At 36.9% G+C, this 25,758-nt stretch overlaps 1 protein-coding gene across 1 annotated transcript in view; it reads right to left on the reverse strand.

The window, feature by feature from the left end:
* The window catches only part of IRAG2 (inositol 1,4,5-triphosphate receptor associated 2), a 77,147-nt gene that overhangs the window by 18,572 nt on the left and 32,817 nt on the right, over positions 1–25,758 (reverse strand). Inside the window, exons 19-23 of the mRNA XM_054591327.1 lie at positions 19,272–19,333; positions 18,071–18,151; positions 15,123–15,219; positions 10,558–10,705; positions 9,481–9,562 (exon numbers count right to left, since the gene is read on the reverse strand). Coding sequence (XP_054447302.1) covers positions 9,481–9,562; positions 10,558–10,705; positions 15,123–15,219; positions 18,071–18,151; positions 19,272–19,333 — 470 coding nt within the window. The remainder of the gene's footprint in view (positions 1–9,480; positions 9,563–10,557; positions 10,706–15,122; positions 15,220–18,070; positions 18,152–19,271; positions 19,334–25,758) is intronic.

Genomic DNA, 25,758 nt, shown 5'->3' on the forward strand with positions numbered 1-25,758 from the left:
ATATGTAGTTAGTACAGTAACAGCAGCTTACATCTGTTCAATACATTAAAATTTACAAAAGCCCTTTTATGTATCAATTCATTTAATTTCCCAACAACTCTCTGCAGTGGGTCCTAACAAGAAAAGATTTACTTATTTCAGGTAAGGAAAGTTAAGTCAATGAATAAAGTAATTTCCCAGGAATATTCAGGATGGTGGTATCAGACTATAAATCCAGATAAAACTAAATGTAGTACCCCCTCCTCTGTAAGCAGAACTGTCTCTGAGATACCCTAACCCAGATGATTTAAATAGAAACTTTAAATTTTCACCTCAAATGTTTAGAAAAATACACACACTATACAAAGCAAGATTTTATAGCTAATCCTCTTACATATCAATGTTGGGCAATCATCTCTTTTATTTGATTTCATCTCTGCTTTAAATATCTTTGGGTCAGATTATCTAATGCCACTGAAGCCCCCCATGATGTCAGTTTAAGTTAATTCAACAACTGTCGTCAAAGGCCCACTTTGTGCTGGGAATGGTGACAAAGGCTGGAGACACACAAAAACACAGTTTTGTCCCAGTGGAGCTTGTAGACCAATCAGGAAGACAAATATATAAAACAAATACTTCATAAAAGGTAGGCAGCATTCCACAGAGGAAAGTAATATGCACAGAACAGAAGAGACTAGGTAATATTCGAATTAAATTTTGAAGAAATTGTACCTTATATCCTACAGGTATTTAAATAGTGATGGCCCTATCTTTAAAATATTTTAATAAATTATATTAGTAATTAACTAATGTTCATTTAACTACAGTCTAATATATATAAGAAATAAAGCTACAAAAATAAAAATTAAACATCCTTCAGTTTCACTGAGTATCACACTTCATAAAAGTCAACAAGGATTGATTTCTTAATAATAAAATTGGCCCTTTAAACATGCCACCTTATATAAAAATTTGTTATTATGTGTAGCTTAAAATAATACTTATTATTGTACTATAATTAATAAAGTATATTATATGCAATAATAATTATATTTCACTAACTAAAAAGCTAATTTTGTCAGAAAGAGACTTGTTATTATACCTATCAGGGTCATGGATACTCATATTTGAATTTAAGGAGTATGAAAGAGAATGTTGTTATTTCCTATTTAATTAACCTCATTTCCAATATGAGGTGAAAAGTACCCATCATTTCTGTAAACTTTGATTTAAAAACAGTCTAATTATTTAGTGTCAATATAATGTATACAGAACAGCAAAAATACAGCTTACCTCCATTATATTACAAATGTCTCATTTGTCATAATACTCTGTATAAGCCTTTTTCTTGGTCTAAATTTCACATGTGAGACATTTTAGTAAAAAGCTTTTTGATAAACATGAAATATATATTGATTAAATAAGTAATAATTCTGCAATTTTGGAGAAATGTCATATGTTTGGTAGCCATACATTACTGCACTGTTCTGGAGGAGTTGCAAGGTAAGCAACCGGTTATTGCTCCAATTCATTACTATGTATAAATCTCATTGATCAGAGAACAACCCAATATACAACATATCTCAAACCTAGATTTTCATAAATTTAGTCTAACAACATTTTCCCCTTCTTACAAGAATAACCAGACAAAAGAAGGTTTTTTTTTCAAATTTAGGATTATAGTTAGTGAAGGTTGGAGATAATCCCCTCCGAGTGTCTGTGCACGTGGAGAGGGCGTGGAGGTAACTCCGCAAACACTTCCCACAGCTGTGCTCTTTCTTTCCCGCTTCCAAAGCCGCCCCTATCCAAACCAGCATCCTGGACCTATTGGAGAACCTAACCCACAACTGTGGGCCCGGGGCAGATTATGAAAAAGAAAATCTACTGGATGTATTTTCAAACCAAGGAAAATAAATAGAGTAAAAGCAAGAAGACAGTTGAGATGAAGGACTTACTTATACAGAAGACAGGCTCAAATCAGTGAGTCTAACGCATGCCAATGGCGACAGCATAGAGCAGGAAGAACGTTCTTCCTGCCCATGCCACTCAAATATCAACCTGCATAACATTTACATAAAATCCATGGTTCAGCCCTTTTGCCTTTGACAGTATGAGTCTAACACAGGGTGGGGTAGCCAAGGTACTGATGGAACAAATTGAGACATTCTCCCATGGGCTGGGTCAGCAAATGCAGGTCACACACACACACACACACACACACACACACACACACACACACAGCAGGATTATTTCAATATTTAGATGGACAAATATGAAGAACAATAAGAAATAACTTTCAAAATATTAGTAAGGGCAATGAAAAGACCTAGATAATGCTCCCAGGTGATTTTATTTTTGCTCTTCTAGATGAAATGTTACTTCATCTATAGATTATATGATCAGAAACACTTCCATTAATAAACATTCACTTTACTAATTTTTACTATTAGATCTATTTTAAACAACTGAGGCTACTCAAATAAATTAATAGGATTTTATAAGAAAAACAAAAATTGAACAAAAGCCATATACCTAGACATTTCATTTTAACTTAAAAAAACAAACAAAAAACCTTGACTTGATTCAGTGTTAGTTTCAATATGCAAAAAAAAAAAAAAAAAGAAGAAGAAGAAGAAGAAGAATGTAAAATTGAATGTCCAAAGATTACCGCTGCTGTAACCTAAACAAAACTGAATTGCCTCACGGGTTTTTTTTGTTTTTTTTTCCAATTTCTAACTAAAAGGACACCACACCCTCAGGTCTACAGGACACACCCACCACTGTGAGGTTTATTTATAATACAGTTATCAATCAACTTCTACCTGTTCCAATTTTGCAGCTGGCAATGTTATTTATTCTCCAAGGTTACTAATGCTGCATCCACCCACAGCTTGAGAGAACAGAACAGGATAGACAATAGCCAGAAACTCTTCTGAGATATTTTAAAATTGATTCTGTCTTTTGCCTCACAAATCACCTCCTCCTAGTCATAGTACATCTTAGATAAAATCATGTTATAACATGAAGAACACTGCAAAGGGCTGGCAAGATATTTACTGTTTGCTGTATGTGATTTTTTTTAACAGCCAGAAGGAAAACAAAAATTCATCTTCATATCCCCTGACCTGTGACAAGATATTCCCTAAGCTTCACGCTGCTGATAATTCTGATTCTGAGTGATAGCCACTGCTATTTCCTGGATGTTTACTAGGAAATATGTATTTTACATACAGTACAGCAGTGATTTTCAACTTTTTTCATCTCATAGCACATATAAAGTAATTACTAAAATTCTGAAGCACACCAAAAAATATATTTTTTGCTTATTTGACCCCCCAAAATGTATAATTCTGATGCATTCACAGCAGGTGGCTGGTGTTGTATTGGTTGTTGATATTTTTTTAAATTTGACAATCTAATGGAAAAGATTGTCAAATTTAGTCAGTGCCCAGACTAAATAAAAAAAAAAGATTTAGTCAGGGCCCCTGACTAAATAGTCAGATATTTAGTCTGTTTTAAAATTCCTGTGACGCAGCAGTGTGCCTGCTGCAGCACTCCAGTTGAAAATCACGGTGTTCAAGTATCTTGGTGGGTCAGGTCTGAGGTAGAGGGGCGAATCAGTTTAGTTGTCATAGAAATTTTCATGAAATGCCTTAGTTCTTGGAGTGCTTGGGGATGCACACAGGTACCTAATTGCATGTCCAGCTTTGCAAACGCCAAGAAACCCTTTGGTTGCTATAGAGGCTTAAAGGTAAGAACAGTGAAGAAGGAAAGGAAGACAAACTATAAGGAGGGACAGCTGAGCCCCAGAGAGAAACTGGCAAGAGTGAGGAAGGATTGAGGAAGTGGGCACTACCTATAGCTGGATCTGGCTACTGAGGGAGCAGCAATACTGGATTCAGTGGGAGACTCTGCTCCGACCACTGTGTCTCCCAGTCCTGCTGGGTTATCAACATTCCTTGAAAAGTAGAGGATGATTTTAACAACCATATCACAAGGAGTCTCCCAACTAACACCACAGTGGAACCCTGCTCTGAAAGTGCTGGGACCAGAAAGGAGAGTCATCTCTCTCCTAACCAGAGAGAGGTTGCCAAAGGCCCCAACACAGAGTTCCGAGGAAGTGGTCAGTGGAGCGGGCAGGGCCTGCGGCATGGCCTGTGGGCAGAGAGGACACGAACATAAACACTGAAGAAATGTGAGTGCCGACACCAGCTGCCTCCCCTCCTGATCTCTCAGGAGGTGACGTGTCCTTGCCTGGGACACACTAGTTAGTGAGGCCTGGAGGACACTGAGATATATTGTTATACACCCCTAGAGAGTCTTGAAAATGTTGAGAAGGGATTCAGTGAAACAAACCAAAAAAGCCTCCCTATTCATCAGCAAGGGGGGAAACAGTATCAAGATTTGTATTTCCTCTAATATGACCTACTTGTTCTGTTTCCACGGACTGGATAAGCCAGAACTTAGTTCTTACAGATATGTATATGTGTATGTATATACATAACTTATGTATCAGTGTGCAGGTCTATTTGAATCCTCAAAAGAACCCTGAAAAGTAGTATCTCTGTTTCACATAGGAAACAACCTAATTGAGAGAGGTTAAGCCACTTGCCCAAGTTCACACAGCTAAAAAGCAGCAGAGTCAGCCTTAAATCCAGACCCGTTTGATTCTATACTTTTGCTAAGTGGCTAAAAATTTTAAGTCCTTACTGGAAAATTTTAAAATAAATACAAAAGTAGACAGACTAAAATAATTAACCTTTGTGTACAATTATTTAGATTAAATCTATGCCCAATCTTGTTTTGCCTATACTAAATCCACCCTGCACTGTTTTGAAGCAAATCTCAGATGTCAAATATTTCTTCCATATATATTTCAGTCTGAATCTTGAAAAGAGGATTGGAAATAATTGATTTTCTTCTTTCCTTTTTACACTAAAATATCCTAAATAAATTAATTTCATTGGTCAGTAAAGTAGCTCTATTCTCTTAAAGAATGTCCCAAACTAGGCCCCAAATTCTGGGATGTTCTTTGTGAGATATTCTCATTAGAGTCCTTTGCATACCCAGATACCCTTTTATGAATACTGATGTTTACTTTTACCTCACACTTTGCTTTCCAAATTAGAGGCTAAAATATAGCTTCCTCTATGAATATGTGAGAGATAAAGAAATAAGTTTCAAGTTCTCAGGAACACCAATCTGAAGAAAAGAGTGAGAAAGTGATAGTACAAGGTATCAACTCAACAAGTTCATTGAGTGTGTACTCTCAATGCCTTAGATAGACACTGAAGGGAGTACAAAAACAAATCAGTATATGGGTATTCAACACGTACTAATGGGGAAGCCACTGTTCACCAAATTCATGTAGGGATCAAGGTACACATTGCTCAATGGCACTAGAATATAGGTGACAATGAGGGGAGAACAACAAGTTACTGGGGTCTGAAAGAACTTATATTTTCCTGAGTGGATAGTTGAGAAATGAGGAAACCAAGACCTGAAAGACATGACTTTTTTATAGTTATACAGAAACATAACCTGGGAAAAACCTGATCACTTAATTTCTAAGGCATTGTGACTTTTACCTCAAGAAGGCCTAAAGATGCTCGACTGTGAACATTTCATCTTACCACAAGAAAGGTTTTGTGGAACCATTGGCTTTTGAAATGGGCCTTGACAGTCAAATAGAATTTAGGAAATGGAGACGTGTACAGTGTTTTTGGGTAAATAGCACAAACAGTTCTGTGCAATATATTCTGACCATACATACTACCTAGTTTGCCTGACATGTCGGCATAAACAAGGCCGTGATGAGGAAAGGATGGAAAGTTACGTTGTGACCAGATTAGAGAAGGGGCTGATACCAGGTCAAGTTGTTTGTTATGAAGGCTCTCAAGAGTAATGAAAAGTCTAGTTTGAAGCCAAAGAGTTTAGGAAAACACTATGGTTTATGGGTCACTGGGATGAACACAGATTATGGTTTTTATACTTTTTATTTCATATTTCATTCTAATTCTTTGTACTTACTATTAATGAGAATGCTTAGAAAAGCACTTTCTAAGGAGAGCTTTCTATTTGTTCAGGAGATGGGTGTGGGTGCACAAAGGGATGAGAGGTAGGGCTTTACTCAAGGGGCAGGCATGAGGAAGTGAAATGTGCAGTGGACAAGCTGTGTAGATTCTTCAATGGCTCAGAAACCTGGAAAAGGAATGCTAAGAATTGGCAGCAACAGCTACAAAGTGCAGCTGGCAGACTAGTTCCTGGGGACTGTAGAAGAAATGGCACAGAATACAACAGGGAAACCTATACACCTCCCCAGGAGCATCTTACAAGTGTTTCTATTATGATCTCTTTTAGCTTCTATTTTGTAATTGGTGTCAATACCATAGACAAAACAACTCAGTCACATATTCTAATGGGAGTGGATTAGTGGTAACTTTTACATATATAAGCCAGAACATTTCTTAGCCAAACCCCCCCCCTACTTTCAAGGTAACTATGAGTAATTATTATGATTAAAAATGTCTAAATTCGGTGTTGCAAGAGGGACAGTGAGAAAAGCTTATTCTTTGAAGCTAGAGAAAGCTGAATTTGAATTCCTTGTTTTCTACTTACTAGCTGAGTAATCTTGGGTAAGTTATTTAACCTTTCTGAACTTCATTGCATCATCTGTAAAAGTAGAGAATACCTACAATCAATGTACAGAGGCTTACTAACATGGCATGTGGAAATGCTTTCCTATGAAGTACCTGGTATACAACTGCTGTTGTAACAGGATAACTTGGCCAGTGTTTTAATAATATTAAAACCTGTGCCTGCACAGAGCCAGGGAGATGGGTGTGACTCTAACCCATGATGCAATGTTGCCAGAGGGGCTTCCTGTCCCTGCGAGAGCAGCTTGGAGGTGGCTTCTGCATCAGGGGCCACATTTGCCTGGTCTAACAATGGCAGCCAACAAAGGCAGAAGAAGCCAGACTACTGGCAGGTGTAGTTGATTGTGGGAGGAGTCAGAAATGGGGTTACAGAGGAAGATTCACCCTGGGATTTAAATCCAGAGTGGCAGTCATGCTGGAACTTAACCACACAGTTTTGGGAGCCAAAACAGGGATCCCTTGACCACACAGCGTAGGAAACAGGAAAGCAATATGTAGCAGTGATGTGGAGCTCTCTCTTAGTGGTTTGAAAGGATGTAGAAGGACTTACATTAGCCCACCATGAGGATGAGGTTTTGGATTAAGAATGGGAGCCTAGCCAAGCTACAGACTTCTATTTCTTTTCCTGAGATACAGTACCTGTGACTGGCCTGGTTTGGCAAGAGGAGGCAGGACTATGTGTGTTTGTGGGTGTTTTAGAGACTTTGAGATTTAATGGTGACATTCCACCATTACTCTAAACCTGTATAACTTTGGAAGAAATAGTTCCTTTCCTTTTTACCAAACTCTGGCTTTAAGAACCACAGTTCATACTGGTGGCAGGCAAGACAAACCGAGAATAGAAAGACCCCAGGGGAGGGGGCTTGTTTCAGTAACAGTATCTTGGCTCCCAAATGGGTTGATTCCATGACAGTGTTTGTTTCTTCCTCCTTCATGATGAAATCAGTGCCAGATAAAAGGAAAATTACTAATAACCAAATATCCTGTAAGCTTCCCAAATATCCTGTAAGTTTCCAAGTTCAACTTCCTTTATTAAAACTTTACAAGAACTGCTAAGTAATAGCAAAATAGATTCATTTCCTTTTTCTTTCCTCTTCTTAGCTACTCAATAGATGAGTACTAAGGAACAGAAAAATGTCAGACACATATATTTAAAAGAAAGAATGAGACCAACTTGCATAACTCTGTGTAAAAAAAATAGTCCACTTTTTAAACTGAGCAAAAGATCTGGGTAGACATATCTCTAAAGAAGATGTACAAATGGCCAACAAGTACATAAAAAGGTGCTAAACATCACCTGTCATTAGAGAAATGCACAGAAAAACCAAAATGATCTACAATTTCACACCCACTAAGATGGCTATGATCAAAAAAGACAGATAAGTGTTGACAAGGATGTGGAGAAAATTAGAATCCTCATACATTACTGGTGGGAATGTAAAATGATGTAGCCACTTTGTAAATTTGTTTTCATTTCCTTAAAATGTTAAACATAGAGTTACCATATAATACAACAATTCCATATATATATGGCATATATATATATATATTCCAAAAAAACTGAAAACATGTTTACACAAAAACTTATACAGTAATATTCACAGTAGCATTATTCATAACAGCCAGAAGTAGAAACAACCCAAATGCCCATTAGCTGATCAATGGGTAAACAAAATGTGGTATATTTATACACTAAAATATTATTCAGTTAAAGAAAATGAACTAAATACTTATAATTTTATAAGTATTTTAAATTATACTTAATTTATAATACTTATAAATTTTAATTTATAACATAAATTAACCTTGAAAACATTATGCTAAATGAAAGAAGCCAGGCACAACAGGTCACATATTGGATTATTCTATTTACAAGAGATATCAAGAATAGACAAATCTGTAGAGACTGACAGTAGATTAATGGTTGCCTAGGGATGAGGGTTTGCAGGAGGAGGAATCTGGATAGACTGCTAATGGATATAAATGTTCTTTTTGGGGTGATCAAATGTGTTTAAATTGAATGTGGTAATGATTGTACAACTCTGAACATATTTAAAAGCACTCAGTCAAATAAGTTAAATTGATGAATTGTTTGGTATATGAATTATATATCAATAAAGCTGTTTAAAAAAAGGAAGAATGATGGACTGTCAGATCCTGAAACAGAGCTGTCTGCTCCATTTGATTGAGGAGCTCGCGAGGCTCGGGCTCAGACTGCAGGCCAAAGAAGGAGCCCAGGAGCCATCTTCATGACCTGGGGAGTTCGCCTGAGTGATGCTTAGTGTTCTCCTCTGCTTGGGTAGAAAAGTACCATTAACACTTCACTGCAGCAAAGGATATTCTCTGGGCATTGCCCTACTTTATGATTTTTTTTCACAAGTACCAGCACCTAAAAGAACTAGCCTTGAGCTTAATTCTTAGAGAGTAAGTTGATGGGACTTCAGAATTCTGAAAGTCACTAGAGAATTTAAGTCTCAAATTAGCCCATCTCTCAAACAAAAAGTTCAGCACACTTCATCAAAATCTTCTTTTGGTTATATATCCTTGAGCTTATACAACAGAGGTGGTAGAAAACTCCCTGACTGAATTTTAATTGCCTGTCATCAAAGGTTGACATTTCTTATGCATTTGAGTTCTGTGGTGTAAGACTCATACTTGCTATAAAAGTATCCATAATACAGCTGACCCTTGAATAATGCAGGGGTTAGGGACACCAGCCACCTGCCCAGATGAAAATATTCATATAACTGCAGTCACCAGTATTTTTTTAAAAAAGAATACCCGTAGAAGAGGACCAGGATATGGTAGTTCTAAAAATGAAATTAAAATATACTGTAATACTCACTCCCATACTTAGGTCATCATTCATCCTGATGCAATTGGAAAGATCTGTTCCTGGGTCGGGGCCAATTGTTGGGCCTGGGAACCTGGCAATAGAAACTAAAGTTCTTTACTATAGGTGGGAAAATTGCAAATTTCAGCAGAAATCAACTATAACATAGTTCCCCTACCCCACCCCAGCTTTACCAAATTTTTAATTAAGTTCTATGGATTCATAGATTAAGTAAGGCATAATGAAAGAGAGCTCTAACCACCAGCAGAGAGAAGTTACAAGCCCCAGAGAACCTAGCCAAAAATGAAAATGAAGAATTTGCAATGCAAAGCCTTGCTTCCTCACCCTCAATACAGAACAGAAATTTCACTGGGGTGGACAGTGCTCATTAATTCCACTGACAGTTCTGAACTTTTCCTAGAGAAGATCAGTCTGTTTACTGAGGACAGTGAGTGCAGATGATCTTCAGGGACGGGTGGGTGTTAGAACAAATATGAATTCCCAAAGGCTTGAGAACCCTGAATGCAAAGGAATAGATATACAGTATGATCAAAACCTATCTGAGTAAGTTAAGTTAGCAGTTCATAGTGTATTTCTAAAAACTGGGAAGCATTTCAGGTAGCCTAATTTGTCTCTCACATTTCCAAATGGATATTATGAAAATAAAAAGAGTAAGAAAACTGTGGAGACATTTTTTGTTTTAAAATGGTTAATGTTCAGAAAGTTAGAGAATTTGTACAATAAAACTTTCACACTAAAGATGTTATTATCTCAGGATATGAAAATATAACTGATTAAAAGTTTAGGCAATGGGAATAGGCCACCCATGAAGAGAAGAGTAGGTATATTTTGATCTTTTAACTTACAACAGAGTGGTGATTGTGGAGGTGGAGGGGTGGGGGGTGAGGAGAGGTGGGGGAGGATATAGGGGGATGGTGATGGAAAAAGACTTGACTTGGGGTGGTGAGCACAAAATACTATGTATAGGTGAGGTGTTATAGAATTCTGCACCTGATATCTGTATAATTCCGTTAAACAGTGTCACCCCACTAAATTCAATACAAAGGAAAAACAAAAAACAAAACTTACTTGTGTGTTCTAGTCACATCCAAAGTACCATCCTCTATTTTTCCATATTTGGGCCTTTCACATGAAGCATGAATTTGGTTAGCTACACATGAGAAAGGTATCAATGACAGTCTTGGAATCAGTGTGAGACTATCCAGATGCAAGGCATCTATAGTAGAAAAGAAAAGAATCAAAACAGAAATTTATTTTTGGTTTACACTAATTTATGTATTTTTTTTCTCTTGCGAGATTGGACTATATCTGAAAAAACAAAGGCCAATTCATTTCTATTACATCTTTAACATAGCCTTCCCTTCCCTTGACGCCTAGTTATATAGGGTAGAAATGCCAAAGTTTCTTTTTTCTTTCTTAAGCAGAGGAGCAGGGAACGGGGTAGGGACAGGTAACCCTTGTCTACTGAGCAACTAGAGGAGTTAACAACCTGCAGCCAGAGGGCAAAATCTGTTATTGTAAATAAAGTGTTATAGAAACACACTTACACCCATTCATTTAGTATTGTCCACCAGTGCTTGTGTGCTACAACAGCAATACCTAAAATATTAACTATCTGGCCTTTTACAGGAACAATTTATCATCTCTGAAGAGAAAACAGTTAGATATTGTGATGGGAACATGTCAGAGTACCAAACTGTTTTGTTTTAATGACTATAGGAAACAGGAACCAACCGAGGCTTTGTGTCAATCACAAATTTTTAGTTCAAATTCTGGCTCTGTCATATACCAGTTGTAAAATCTTGAATAAATAACTAAACCACTCTGAGTCTCCATTTACTTACATATAAAGTGACACATGAGCTTAAGCTAATTACTAACTCAACGTTCCTTAATCTTTAAAATGGGAATTAGAGAAATCAAGATGGTGGAGGAGTGAATGGAAGTCACACTGACCTCCTCCCAGGACAAATCTGGAATCACAACTAACTTGTGGCGAAATCACCTGGAACAAACAACTGAACAATAGCAAGAGAGGAGCCTTATAACCTTGGACAGACAGAAGAATCAGCATTAGCACAACCTAACTACCACTTACCCTAGTCTCCAGCAAAGGCGGGCACACAGTGAGCTAGAGATGCCTGAGGAGAGACTGAGGAAGGAGGCTTTGAGGAGAAAACTGAAAGAGTAGTCAGCGGGATTCCAGTGCTAACTCTTCCCCCAAAAGGCAGCAGTCATCTTGCTCAGACAGAGACCACTCCCCCTGAGTGGCAGCAGCATGAGAGGACCCAATAACCTTGCCCACAAGGAAGGACTCTGTCCTGCCCTGTGGTATCTCTAAGCTGACCTGCTGAGTGCAAAGTGACTAGGTTAACAGTTGAAGGACAATAAATTTCTGGAAGTCTAGAACAGACTGCCCAAGATAGACAGGGTCAATATCTGACATCATCAGAGGCAGATCCAGAAGGAAAAAAACCCCAGCAGACTCCTACCATAGAAGTTAACACCACAAAGTCAGGAAATCAAGACACATCAATTCAAGAAGCAGAAGCAAAAAAGAAAATTCTCACAAATAATGGGAAGACAAAGAAACACCTCCTAGTTGAAGAGAAAGGAGGAATCCCCAGAAAGAGAACTAAATGAAACAGAGGCAAGTAAACTATCAGATACTGAGTTCCAAACAACAGTTCTAAGGAAGCTCAATGAGCTCAGAGAGAATTACCAAAAACTACAGGGAAATTATGAGGAACTTACTACAAACTATATCAGCATGAAAAAGGACATAGAAACTATCAATAAGACACAAGAGGAAATGAAGAATACAATTTCTGAATTGAAGAACACAGTGGAAGGAATCAAAAACAGGCTAGATGAAGCAGAAGATCGAATCAGCGAGCTGGAGGATAAGGTATAAAAAAGCTCCCAGAAAGAGCAAGAAAATGAAAATACTCAAAAAGAATGAAGAGGCATTTAGGGAAATGCAGGTCAACCTGAAAAGTAATAATATCTCTTTAATAGGGATACCAGAAGGAGAAAAGGATGAGGAAGGGATAGAGAACCTGTTTGAAAAAGTAATGATGGAAAACTTCCTTAATTGGAGTAGAGAAAAAGTCACACAAGTCCAGGAAGCACAGAGGGTCCTATTCAAGTGGAACCCAATGAGGCCCACTCCAAGACACATCATCATTAAAATGGCAAATATCAAAGACAAACAGAGAATCCTAAAGGCAGCAAGGGAGAAACAGGGAGAAACATACAAGGGAGACCCGATTTGGCTAGTGGCTGACTTCTCAACAGAAGCACTACAAGCCAGAAGAGAATGGCAAGAAATATTCCAAGTCATGAAAAGCAAAGGCCTTCAACAAGACTGCTCTACCCAGCAAGGCCCTCAATGAAAATGGAAGGCAAAATAAGGAGTTTCCCAGACAAAAGAAAACTAAAAGAATACACTTCCATTAAACCAGCACTGCAAGATATGCTAAAGGGACTGCTTTAAGAAGATGAAGAAAAAGAGTCTATGAATACCCAGTTCCTTTTACAGTCACCAATACTTGTCATTACCAATATTTTGAATACTTATTAATCTGATTGTGACAGTGATGTGTTATTTTAATTGTTACTTTATTATTTGTTGAAACTAGACTTGTTTTTGTATATTTCTTGCCTATTTCTATTATTTTTAAAAAGCTTTAAATGACTTTTTGGTATTCTTTATCCATTTTTTGACTAAATGTTTGCAGAATATTTTCCCTAAAAAACAAAAAACAAAAAACTATTAACCCTTTTTTAGATGTGTTGCAAATACTTTCCTATTCTATTACTTATACTTAAACTGTTTTATATGTATACTACTATAGTCTTAAATGTTTAATATAGTCATGTTATCAATATTTTACTTTGTAGCTTCTGGGTTTGAATATTCTACTTCAGGGTAAGAAAAATATTCTTTTGTATTTTCTCCTAAAACTCCTTAGATTTTACATATTGATTTTTAACTCACCTCAATATGTGTTGTATAAAGTGTGAAATAGGGCTTTATATTTATTTTATTTCAAGTAATTATGGTCCATGCACCTTTTTTTGTTAAATAAGCCTTATTTTCTCCATTGATTTGAAATATCAATTTAACCATATGTTACATTGTTAGACAGATATATGCATTTCTTTCCTGAATGCTCATTTTATTTCATTGATCTACTTGATTATTTCTGTGCTGGTGTCATGTTGTTTTAATTGCTGAGACTTTATAATGGATTTACATTTTTTAATATTTTATAATGGATTTTGACATTTAAAAAATATAAATAAAATCAGTCTGAATTTGAAAAGAAAAGAAAGAAGGAAGGAACTCCTACCTTTTGTGTCAACATGGATGGACCTGAAGAATATTATGCTAAGTGAAGTAAACCAGTCAGTGAAAGACAAATACCATATGATCTCATCTATAAGTTGCATCTATTCAACAAAATAAGCTAACAAACAAAATGAACCACAGGCATGGTAACATGGAGCAGATTGAAAGTGACCAGAGGGCATGGGGAAGGAGGACAATGGTGGAAAGAAGGAGAAGGGACTAGACAAAGAACATGTATGAATGATCCATGGACATGGACAACAGTGTGGGAATTGACTGTGGGAATGGGATGGGAAGTGGGATGGGTGGAGGAGGGCAAAGGGGGAAAAATTGAGACAACAGTAATAGAACAAACATGATTTTAAAAAATGAAGTGGGAATTAGATTAGCATCTACCTCATTGGGATGTGGTGAGAATTAAATGAGTTAATAAATACATTAAGAACAGAGAACTGGGCCTGGCAACTATGATAGCAGTGCTGTCATAGTTATGTTGCTGTTATCACTGAGTTAGTGTGACTAAAATCATCTCTTATAAAGCACTGATCTATTGTCCATTGGTAGTGGCAGTAGTTTTTCCATCTGTAGCTGAAATGATCCACAAATCGCTCTTTCTTTTCATTCTTTCCTGTTTATTTTGATAATCATCCCATTTCTTTTGTAATTTACAAACCAGCCATTAACTTTTGCTTTTAAACACATCCAAGTTGTGATGAGAGATGTCACTGCTTTGAGCATTCCCTAAGAGAAACATCCTTTTCTTTAGTCTAGCTTTGAGTAGCATTCCACAATTCAACACACAACATGCTCCACGTTCAGTTTCTACTGAACCCCAACCCAACTCCTGTTTTTCCAAAATAACTTGTCCAGCTTTGTCTCTTCTTCAAACATGTAGGGCTTTTGCATTCTTCTGGGTTTGGTTATTTTCCCCCTTCATTTCATTCTCCCCAGTTGGAATAGGTTTCCCATGAGTTTTACTTTTCCAAAGGCAACCCACCTTTCAAGGCCTGGTTCAACTCTCATTTCATTTATGGGGACTTCTCTGAGCCCAATAATCTGTGAGTTATTTTAGGATTTATTCTCTATTATACATAATACAGTGCCTTGTATAGAACATGTGTTGAAACATAAGCTGATTGACTGAATTGAAGGATAAATATCCAAGTATTTAACAACTCTTCTTACACAAACATAATTGTGGTTAATTATTTTCCTTTTCAAAGGAACCTTAACCCAGATATGTCTGATAAGGTGTCAGAGAGGCGTTATCCAGGCTTACCCAGCAGAGGTGTGTACCAGCATGTATGTTTGAAGGTCAGAGGTGTCTGATGTATCCTTGCTTCTTGACCATGACACTGCTTATGACAACACGGCTCCTGAAAAAGAAAGTCAAGTAGAATTAGCTATTTAAAGGGGAATAAAATAACATATTTTATAATCTAATCTCTTCATCTCCAATGGTAAAATATCACTAGTCTCAAATAACCTTATAAGAGAGGTTGGGAAAAAAATAAACAATATCAAATAACAATGCTTCCATGCCTTTGATCAAAATACATCTCTATGAGTAAAGTATAATTCTTATTAAAGATCACAGTTCATTAATTTAACAGAATGAAAACATGATCAATTCCCAATAAATTGATGTTTTCATAGAAACAAAGCCTTTGAGGAAAGAGAGGAATGGGTGAGGGGCAAGCTTAGTTATGTTGTTATTCTTCATCATAATACTGCAATCAAAGATTTTTAAATATTGGAAAATGGTGGTCAAGATGGAAGTATAGGTAATGATGCCTTGCTTCCACACACAGGTATAGCAAAAAATACACTAGACTACAGAACAAATATCACCCAGAATTGTCAGAAATTTGTGAAAAAGTCTGAAAACCGTAAATTTAAAGGAGCCACATTCATCCAGATGGGTAGGAGGGGCAGAGATGCAGAGAGGCACAGAAAGGTGTGGAAACAGGAACAGGCAGTCTCATATCGATATGTGGTGGGTAAAAATTGGGAGGGATACCTCAGGAGCAAGGGATCCCAGCCCCAGGCTGGACCACCCAGCCCAAGGTTCCAGCACCAGGAAGATAAGTTCCCATAACTTCTGGCTGTAAAAACCAGTGGGCGTTCGGGTGGCAGAAGAAGCTGTGGGACTCTCAAGAGACTCCTCTTAAAGGGATTGCAATGGATTTAGGACTCACGCAGACCCACCCTCTCTGGGATTCAGCAGCAGCGCAACAGCTGGAAGGGCACCAGTGGCATATGGGGAGAAAGTCGTGTGAGTGGAATGATAGCTTCTTCTGGGGCAAAACTCCAGAAGCCAAGCAGCAGCACTGTCCCCTCTGCAAGCCCTCCCCCAACAGATAGCAACAGAGTGGTGACACAGTTTGCCCAGCCCTGGAGATTACCTAAGGTTCTGCCCCATACAACTTAACAGGTGTCCTTTCTACAATAGGCCACACTATGAAGACGGGAGTCAAAGTAGCTCTACCTAATACATAGAAACAAACACAGGGAGGCTGCCAAAATAAGGAGACAAAGAAACGTGGCCCAAATGAAAGAAGAGAACAAAACTTCAGAATAAGAACTAAATGAAATGGAGATAAGCAATGTATTAGATGCACACTTCAAAACACTGGTTATCAGGATGCTCCAGGAACTCACTGTGTACTTCAGTGGCATAAAAAAGGCCCAGGTAGAAATGAGGGTTACATAAATAAAGAAAAGAGGGTTGCAGTGAAATAAAGAAAAATCTACAGGGAACCAACAGTGGAAGGGATGAAGCTGAGAATCTAATCAATGATTTGGAACACAAGGAAGGAAGAAGCATTCAATTAGAAAAACAGGAAGAAAAAAGAATTAAAAAAACACGGATAGGCTTAGGAACTTCTGGGATATCTTTAAATGTACCAACATTTGATTAGTAGGTATGACAGAAGAGAAGAGGAAGAGCAAGAAATTAAAAACTTATTTGAAAAATACTGAAAGAAAACTTCCCTAATTTGGTGAGGGAGGCATACAAGTCCAGAAAGCACAGAGTCTCAAACATGTTGGGCCCAAAGAGAACCACACCAAGACATATCATAATTAAAATGCCAAAGGTTAAAGATAAGGAGAGAACCTTAAAAACAGCAAGAGAAAAGCAACTAGTTACCTACAAAGGAATTCTCACAAGACTGTCAGCTGATTTCCCAAGAAAACTGCAGGCTAGAAAGGACTGGCAAGAAGTATTCAAAGTGATGAAGAGAAACATCCTACCACCTAGATTTCTCTATCCAGCAAAGCTATCATTTAGAATCAAGGGCAGATAAAGTGCTTCTCAGACAAGGTAAAACTGAAGGAGTTTATTCTAACCAAACCATTATTATAGGAAATGCTAAAGGGAATTATTTGAGAAAAAGAACATCAAAATGATGAACATTAAAATGGCAATAAATTCACAACTATTAATAATTGAATCCAAACAACAAAGTATTCAAATAAGCAGAACAGGAACAGAATCACAGATATGGAGATCATTTGGAGGATTATCAGCTGGGAGGGGGGAAGGGGAAAATGGACAGAAGGTGCAAGGATTAAGAAGCACTGTTTGGTAGATACAAAATAGACAGGGGATATTAAGAACAGGATAGGTAATGGAGCAGTGAAAAAACTTATATGCATGACACATGGACATGAACCAAAGGGTGGGGATTGCTGGAGGGAATGAGGGTACTGGGTGGAGTGGGCAAAAGTGAAAAAATTGGGAAAATTGTAATAGCATAATCAATAAAATATTTTAAAAAATAAAAAGGAAAGAAAAAAATTTAAATATTGCCCTGACTGGTGTGACTGAGTGTGTTGGGTGTCATCCCACAAAGCGAGAGGTTGTTGGTTTGGTCCTAGGTCAGGGCACATGCCTGGATTGCAGGCCAGGTCCCCAGTTAGAGGAGAGAACTAACCAACAGATATTTCTCTTGCAAAATGAGGTTTCTCTCCCTCTTCCTTCCTTCTTTCCCTCTTCCTAAAAATAAATTTAGGTTTAAAAAAAAATCAACATTTCTTAGGGTCTACCAAGATTGTGTTCATGTGCATAATAAAAATAAATAGGAATTCATTTGCTTCATTTGAAAACTTCTTGAAGAAGAGCAATGTAGAGTTCTCAGACTACCAATACATACAAAACTTAACTTTCTATTTTGGCATAGCAATTGATTCACACTTAAATCATTTCAAGAAGCTTAAACTTACCTGTTGTTCTTGAAGATGTTGTTTAATTGTATTTCTGTAGGGCAAGGGATCATAGTGAGGAAATTCTTCATCTAAACATCTCTGTCATGAGAAAATGGAGAAGTGTAGTCAAAGACAGACTGATAAAGGAGTCAAAGACACAAAACTTAAGAAATTATGCTACCTCGGGTGGGTAAAAGTGACCAGTTCTTTATCCTGTATTCTACTTCAAGGAAATGAGTTTGTCATTGTTAACCTCTCACTGCCATTTCCCTTTTACTGAAGGAATAAAATCCAAAGATCAAGAACAGGAAACTGAATGGTAATTGAAATCTTTAGGCAGAGGCCAAAGGAGCTTGTTGGAGACATAACTCAGCATAATAAAAATGGTGCCTGTGAAAATTTTATAGCAATAAAATCATGGCTTCAGTCTAAGAGGTAGCTACTTATCTCTCTTAGTTGCATTATAATAGAAAATTTTACTGGTATTCCTAAAATGATTAAAACGTATTTAGATATGGACTTTTTTTTTTCAGTTCAACTTATTGCAGGGGGCTTTTTAGGAACTCTGCCTAGCTTAAACTCCCATGTGATTTTATATATATATATATATATATATATATATATATATATATATATATATATATATTTTTTTTTTTTCCCTCTTAACCGGATGTGCCTACATTATGCCCAGGAAACAGATACTTGCAAATAGTACTGTCTCTCTTTCTTCTTCTAGTGCCAAATTTGCCGTTCCTTATGTTTTTACTTATGAATAAAAAGATGAAATTCACCAAGGGTCATAAGGAAAAGAGATACATTAAACTCAATCATGGATATCTTGAGCTATCCAGACAGAGTTGAAAGGTTAATTCAAATAGAAGGAAAAAGGGGCAGCAACCAACAAAGCCGTTTCAGGATTACATGTTCCAGATTATCAGAAAGGAGGTGCCTGAGACTGCCAACTGGCCCTTTTCTAATAGATACAGTAAATTCTGCAATGCATCCTCTCCAAAAGATGCAATGTCTTCAACAAACCATTCATTAATGTGAGTTCTTTCCTCATTTTCAGTGCCCGTGAGAACAAAGTTCGCCAGAGCATTTCTTCTAAGTTAGTTATTTAATTTTATGATTAAAGTTATTAGCCATTATAAATTAGCTTCAAAATCTTACACAGTTTGGGCATCATCCCCACACTAAACACACACATATATTATTTTACCTGAAACAACAAGCTATGGAGTCGTCCTTTAATTAACTTCTTTCTTAGTGACTTGATTGTTGCTGTAAAGAGAATTTGTAATCAGCTTAATATGCAAGTTCCTTTCCCCTTAATTCGTTTCATAAACTTTTAACAGCTTTACGATTGGGGCCCGAGGAGACAGGAGAGAAAACTATGATTTCTGAGACTGGCATCCTCAACTCAGGTCTTGCGAAAACAAAAGAGCAGGAGAAAAAAGCAGGCTAAAGCAGCAAACCATCACCACCCTTGGGTATTTAAACTTAACCTCCATACACGCAAGTGAATTGTCTTCTAGAAGTGAGCCTCAGAATTATTCAATCTTAAAATGGGAATTTGCCTTAGAGCTCATCAGTCCGAACCTGCCGATGTAGAATTCGTCTCTCCAATAAGCCTGTGCTTGAGCCACAAAGATGGAAACCCTAGAAGTAGAGACTTAAAATCCCAGAATCCAACAAACAGCCTGAGATCATGAGAACACCGAAGCCCAGAGGATTTAAATGATAACTGGTCATTCAGGCAACTGAGCTCAGACTTACAGGATAGTGCTTCATTTGCTATACTCTTCTGTGAAAATAAAAATATGTGTCTTTTTACTTAACTAAAATCTGCTTCCCAGTAACTGTCAAATTCTCATCTCTAGAGTAATGGAAATGGGGAAATAATGCCTATTCAACTCTTTGAGCTACTACGTAGTAACATATTACTTATCTGACAATCCATATTCTTTTGATATATAGCCAAGACCAAGAAAATAGGACCAAAGCTTTTGAACAACCAAAATAGATGGTGATATCCATGCCCTTTCTTCATATAGGAAAGCCTCACATTTCCACTCAGAAAATGGGTTCTGAATGTATACATAATTCTCACAGTTGACTGTTTTCTCAGCCCACAGATGATTAAAAACAAAAATTAAATGAGGGTATGAAGCTCTGCTACATGCAGGCATATTAATAGCTACGAAAAAATTTTTTTAAACCACTACAGCCAGGAAAATTAACAGCAGATATTCTGTGTCCGAAACATATAGAAATCTGGTGCTTCTTAAATTAAATACCAACAGTTTAATATTTCAATAGCATGAAGAAATTCTGAGCCATGAAAATAATGCTCACATGTGTGAAAGTAAATATATAATCTAATTTGAATTTTTTTTCGGGAAAAGAAGGCTTAAGAAGCTTTAATTATGTGGAAATTAACCCATGTAATATTCTATTTTGTAAGAATTTTTTTTTATAAAAACAACTCATTTCTCAACTAAGCTTTAGATAGTGTTACTAGCTCCACTAAAAGGAAAGTATATTTTTAAAAAATATTTGAACATAGTTAAGTAATTTAAATTAAAAAAATTTCATAATATTTAGAACTCCAGTAAAGATTCAATTTTTAAAAAAATTCTCTATGTTATTTGTATTAAGAAATAAGGTCCCATCCTCCTCCTAACCTACATCTAAGCAACAGCAACCAAAGCTTTCAAATGTGGCCAGAAACATGTTTCTGAAGGTTGCATAACTCCAAAACACTTCTCTGAATTTCCAAATTAAGCTTGTGTTTCGAGTTAGTATAAGACTGTCTAAATTGCCCATCTGCTTTCTTATAAGGCAATCTTGGGTTTTAGAAATAACCCATCTCAAAACATTCAAATTGTAAACCTTATTTCAACAGATGTTTTGTGCAATGTGTAGCAACTATTTCCATATGTTTCGTAAGGCAAAATAAGCTGGCTTATGACCATAATTTGCATTCACCTTTGCATTCTTTTTCATATGTTTGGAGCTGGACCTGCCCTGTCTCTAGGACATTTAGGTTTCACACGAAAGCAAGAAAAAAAAAATGGCCACTGTATCCCCTGCTGTTGCCATCTGTGATGTAGGATGGGACTGGGTGTCTTAGATACATCGCCTTTGAAGGGAGCTGAGATGAAGCAGTTTTCCAAATGACTGTGCAATGAGGCTTTCATGCAAAGGCCCACCGTCAACTGCTGAAAATCAAAACCCCAATATTAGAGCTGCAAAAATTTTAGCTATCAATGTTGGCTGATGCTTAGGAAATATGGATTTTTATAACAAAATACATGTGTTACCTCACGTTCTATAAAATTGTACATTAAAATAGCAGGATTCACTGAAGAACAAAGACGGAGAAAATAATTCACAAGGCCCATATCTGTTAAAGGACTTGCATACAAATTATGTAAAGAAATCCTGTAACAATTAAAAAAGGACAAATGGCCTACTTTGAAAATGGGTAAAAAGACTTAGATACTTCACAAAGAAGATAAAGCCAATCAGCACAACAAATGAAAATCACAATGAGAGACTCAGAAGAGTGGTGAAAACGTCAGTCTCTCTGTTCGCTCCACCAAAAGCTGGAGCTGTGAGCCCCCGGCACTCCCAAGCATTGCTGCTCGGGAGTGCCGAAGGCTGTGCATGCTCTGGAAGGCTGCTCTGCAGTTTCTTAAAACGTTAGAATTACAACTACCCAATGATCTGACGACTCTGCTCCTAGGTATTTATCCTAGGTTAAATAAAAGCATATATCCACACAAAGATCCATACACAGGTATTCATAGTGGCTTTCTCTATACCATCCCCAAACTGTATATAATTTAGATGACCGCTAGGGAAAAAGATAATCAAATTATGGAATATTCAAGCAAAGAACTACAACTCAGCCATGAAAAGGCACTGATAAACACAACATAGATAAATACCATGCTGAGGGAAAAAAGACACACACACACGCGAAGTACACACTGTGTAACTCAGTTCTAGAATAGGCTAAACTCAACCATCAATGACAGAGATCAGATCAGTGGTTGCTCCTTGCAGTGGAGATGGGGAAGAGGGAGTGACTGGGAAAAAGCACAAGGGAGATTTTTGGGGTTATAGATGTTCTGTAGTTTGTTTGTTTTTTAATTTTAATTAATTTATTTTTTGACGTTCTGTGTTTCAATGTGCATTTGACAAATTGGTTGCACATTAGAGCTAAGATCTGAGTGTCTTATGGTATGTTAATTATTCATCAATAAAAATAATTTAAAAACTATAACAAGAACAAAAATAACAGTGCTATGACTGAGAGTTAGGCAGAAACCAGAGTGCAAATAAACAGTTATTAAATGATTAGTGCCTAGCAAGATAACTTGGATCACTGAGACATGCATGTTAAAATGGCTAAAGGCTACCTCACAGGATACTAGAAACACAAGAAACCAGTAGAGTGTAAAAGCTGTTGACACCTGAAATGGAAGGTGCCCGTGGGGTGCAGATGGCAGTGGGGCCCCGAGGCAGTGGGGCTGCTGACATGAGCCCAGGAGGGGGTACAGTCTGCCCCAAGCCAGAGCCCTGCAAGGCTGTGCGGCGCTTCACTGGGGAGTAAGGCCCAGGTGCAGACACTTGCTTTTCATTTTCTTAAAGCACAGCTAAAAGGGCTCCGGCTGCCTGTCAGTAGCCAATGAAGGTTATAGTTCTATTCCTTCCAGCCAAATTCTATCCCCAGGAAAATCGTGAATAAAACAATGTGACTTCATACTACACTAACATATCATTACTCATTTGCCAATTATGAATGAGGCAATTCATGTGATAGAAACATACTCTGGCAGAACTGACTGTATGCACCAAGTATGGCCAAGCACTGTTTTGCACTGATGTTATTTATAAAGTGACTACCATTGCACTTTCTAGAATAGGATACAGGCTTCGAGAGGTAAAGTGATTTGCCCAACTCTATCCAGTTTCTTTTGCAGACTTAGAATCAGAACATAGGTTTAACTTCAAATCCCATGCTCTTACTCATTAAGCTATACTGCCTCCTAGATGGTTTCATCCATACCTGCATCCTTCACTTAGGAAAATGTAGGCCCCCATCCCATCAGAGGTATTGAGTAAATTATGTTTACTTTGGTTTTCCCCATGGTCCTCACTTCTACATCTATCTTAAAGTGTCTCAACCACCCGAATCCCCTTTTCTTGTCTCATTTCCCTTTTGTGTACTGACTGTTCAGGACATGTGGCTCTTACCTTGCACCCATCCTCAAAGCTGTAAGGCTGTTGTCTGTCCTATATCTCATGACCTGCATGCTAAGAATAGCAATCTAGAAGAGTTTCCAGTGAGATCATCTAGATGAAAGCCTTCTCTCAGCTATAAAGTTCATGTATAGACACTATGTTCCAATAAGGAGTTCTGATCACAAAGCCTCTCAGGCTCTCTCCTCAAAGAAATATTCGTGGTTTCTAAAGGTAATTCCCTCAATGTTTATTAAATGAATGACTCAATGATAATTTCATATCATGTAGGCAAAAAAGGGTGACTAGTAAAGTGGCTATAGTTTGGATTAGATCAATTAGCATATGTTTCATACACATTAGGTTCACACTAGTATTCTGAATGTATACCCTCGACCTAAGAAGATTTTTTTAAATCTCTTTTTAAAGCAAACATAGATTTATACATCTAGTACTGCCTTTGTTAACAAGATACTTAGAAGGTAAGAAGCAAAAGAAAGAAAATCTGTAAGTAACCATTCAAGAGCTTTAGCAGTTCTAATGCACATTTCATGGAGGCAAGCATGCACCCTGATTATGTCACTAAGCAGTCCGGTCCTGGTGGCAATGGGAGACTTGAACAAAATTATTTATCCGGCATTAAGATCTGAATTTCTACTCCAATGTCATAAATAACTCCCTAGCTCCAGTTTGTGAACACTGTCATTGACCCAGACATTTGAACAAAACAGCTACATCTCCATACAATTTGCCAGTGAGCCTTTCTTAGATGTAGCAGAAAGTAATTGCCTTAAATACTTCGTGAATTTATTAAGCTAACCTGTAAGTTTCAGAAAAACTAAATGGATTGAAGCATTTCAATTTCCTGACTCAGAATTCACATGTCTGACTCAGAACTCGTTCAGCGTGTGGTGGCAGTCGTCGTGGAGGGATGGGCCAGGATGTTTGTGTGACAACTGTCTTCCCTCAGTGACCTTTACTCACAGTCTATCCGGAAAGTCTGCTATTTAGCACATGTCTAAAATATCTGCTACCTATAGTTTCCTCTTCTTGCAAAGGCTGATTTTAAGGGGTTACTGGGAAGATCTTCAGAAGCAAATGATTGTAAGATCACAAGGTTGACATGTTTGTCTTTTTTATGTAGCAAAATATACAATTATGTACAGGATTTCACAAAGCCAGGCAGGCTGTGAGCAATGAGGGACAGAATGAAGATACCCACTCTACTTTATCCAGCCAGGAAAAAAAAAAAATGCATGCATTCAACCCAGGGATGCTGGGTTAAATATTTTAAAATAATATTTGGACCAAATATCTCCTAAGGATAAACTGGGAAGACAATAGCAAGTTCTTAATATCGGGAATGCATATTTTGGGATAAGTTATGAAAGTTGACTCTTTAAAAAGAAATTACAGAGGGTGGGGAGTAGAGATAAATTTTTAGTTTTATAAAACTATGGGGGATATAATACTGATTTAATCAAAAGATAAATGTAACTGGACCAAAAAACTAGTCCTCTAAGCACAGTGTCCAAAGTCAGCATACCATAAACCAAATTTGGTTTTTATTCATGTCTCAACATGAACACTTCTAATCATAAGGGAACCTTCTCTAAGGCCCTCTGAGCAAACATAAAACAATACATAGATTATGTAATTTAAAGTATGCCTTACATTGTGTGACAAAGTGAAACAAAGTAATCCAATATTTAGAGTTATTAAAAGCTAGCAAATTCTGCAAGATTTTTAAAAAATAATAAAATGTTGAATAACCACTGCTATTTTAGAACTAGCCAGTTCCTTTAAACACTTAAACACCTTCCTCAGATAACAGTTTTAGAAAAGGTACAATAAATACAAATCAAACACATGTCTGAAGAGTTTTATCTCTGGCTTGCCTTAACCTTATGTTTAGTTGTTTATTACCCAAACCGATAGCTCTCTATTAAAAGAACATTTATTCTGCTAGAACAAGAAGCTGACTGAAAAAAAGAAATTGTCTGATAAATGGCCAAATAAATAAGGTTTATTTTTTATGGTTCTAGAATAAAATAAGCTTATAAATAATCTGACATCTGTAATTTGACAGTTGTCTTCTCACCTAAACCCTTAGTAAACATCCATTTTTAGGTAATACTGAAAAATGGAAAAATATTCTAATTTCAAAGCAAAATATATACATAAATAACATATTTAAAAAGAAATTCCACACCTATTTAATATTTTGGTACACTTGAAATTCTTAAGTATTTTGCCCAACCCTAAAATTACTGTTTAAAAGGAAATAGAGAGGCAGGGTCTTTTCTACCATACGATGGGTACAAACTAGCTAACAAAATCAGGGTAGAATAAGAAAACAATTTGCAGCCTCAAATATCTCATGCGAACAAGATTTTTTTCATTGTTTACTTTTACAGATATTGAGACATTTTATTTAATTTTTAAAGAAATAACAG

The sequence above is a fragment of the Pteronotus mesoamericanus genome, unplaced genomic scaffold (genome assembly GCF_021234165.1).
Source record: "Pteronotus mesoamericanus isolate MK-2021 breed Mesoamerican mustached bat unplaced genomic scaffold, CSHL_Meso_final scaffold_21, whole genome shotgun sequence".
NCBI lineage: Eukaryota > Metazoa > Chordata > Mammalia > Chiroptera > Mormoopidae > Pteronotus > Pteronotus mesoamericanus.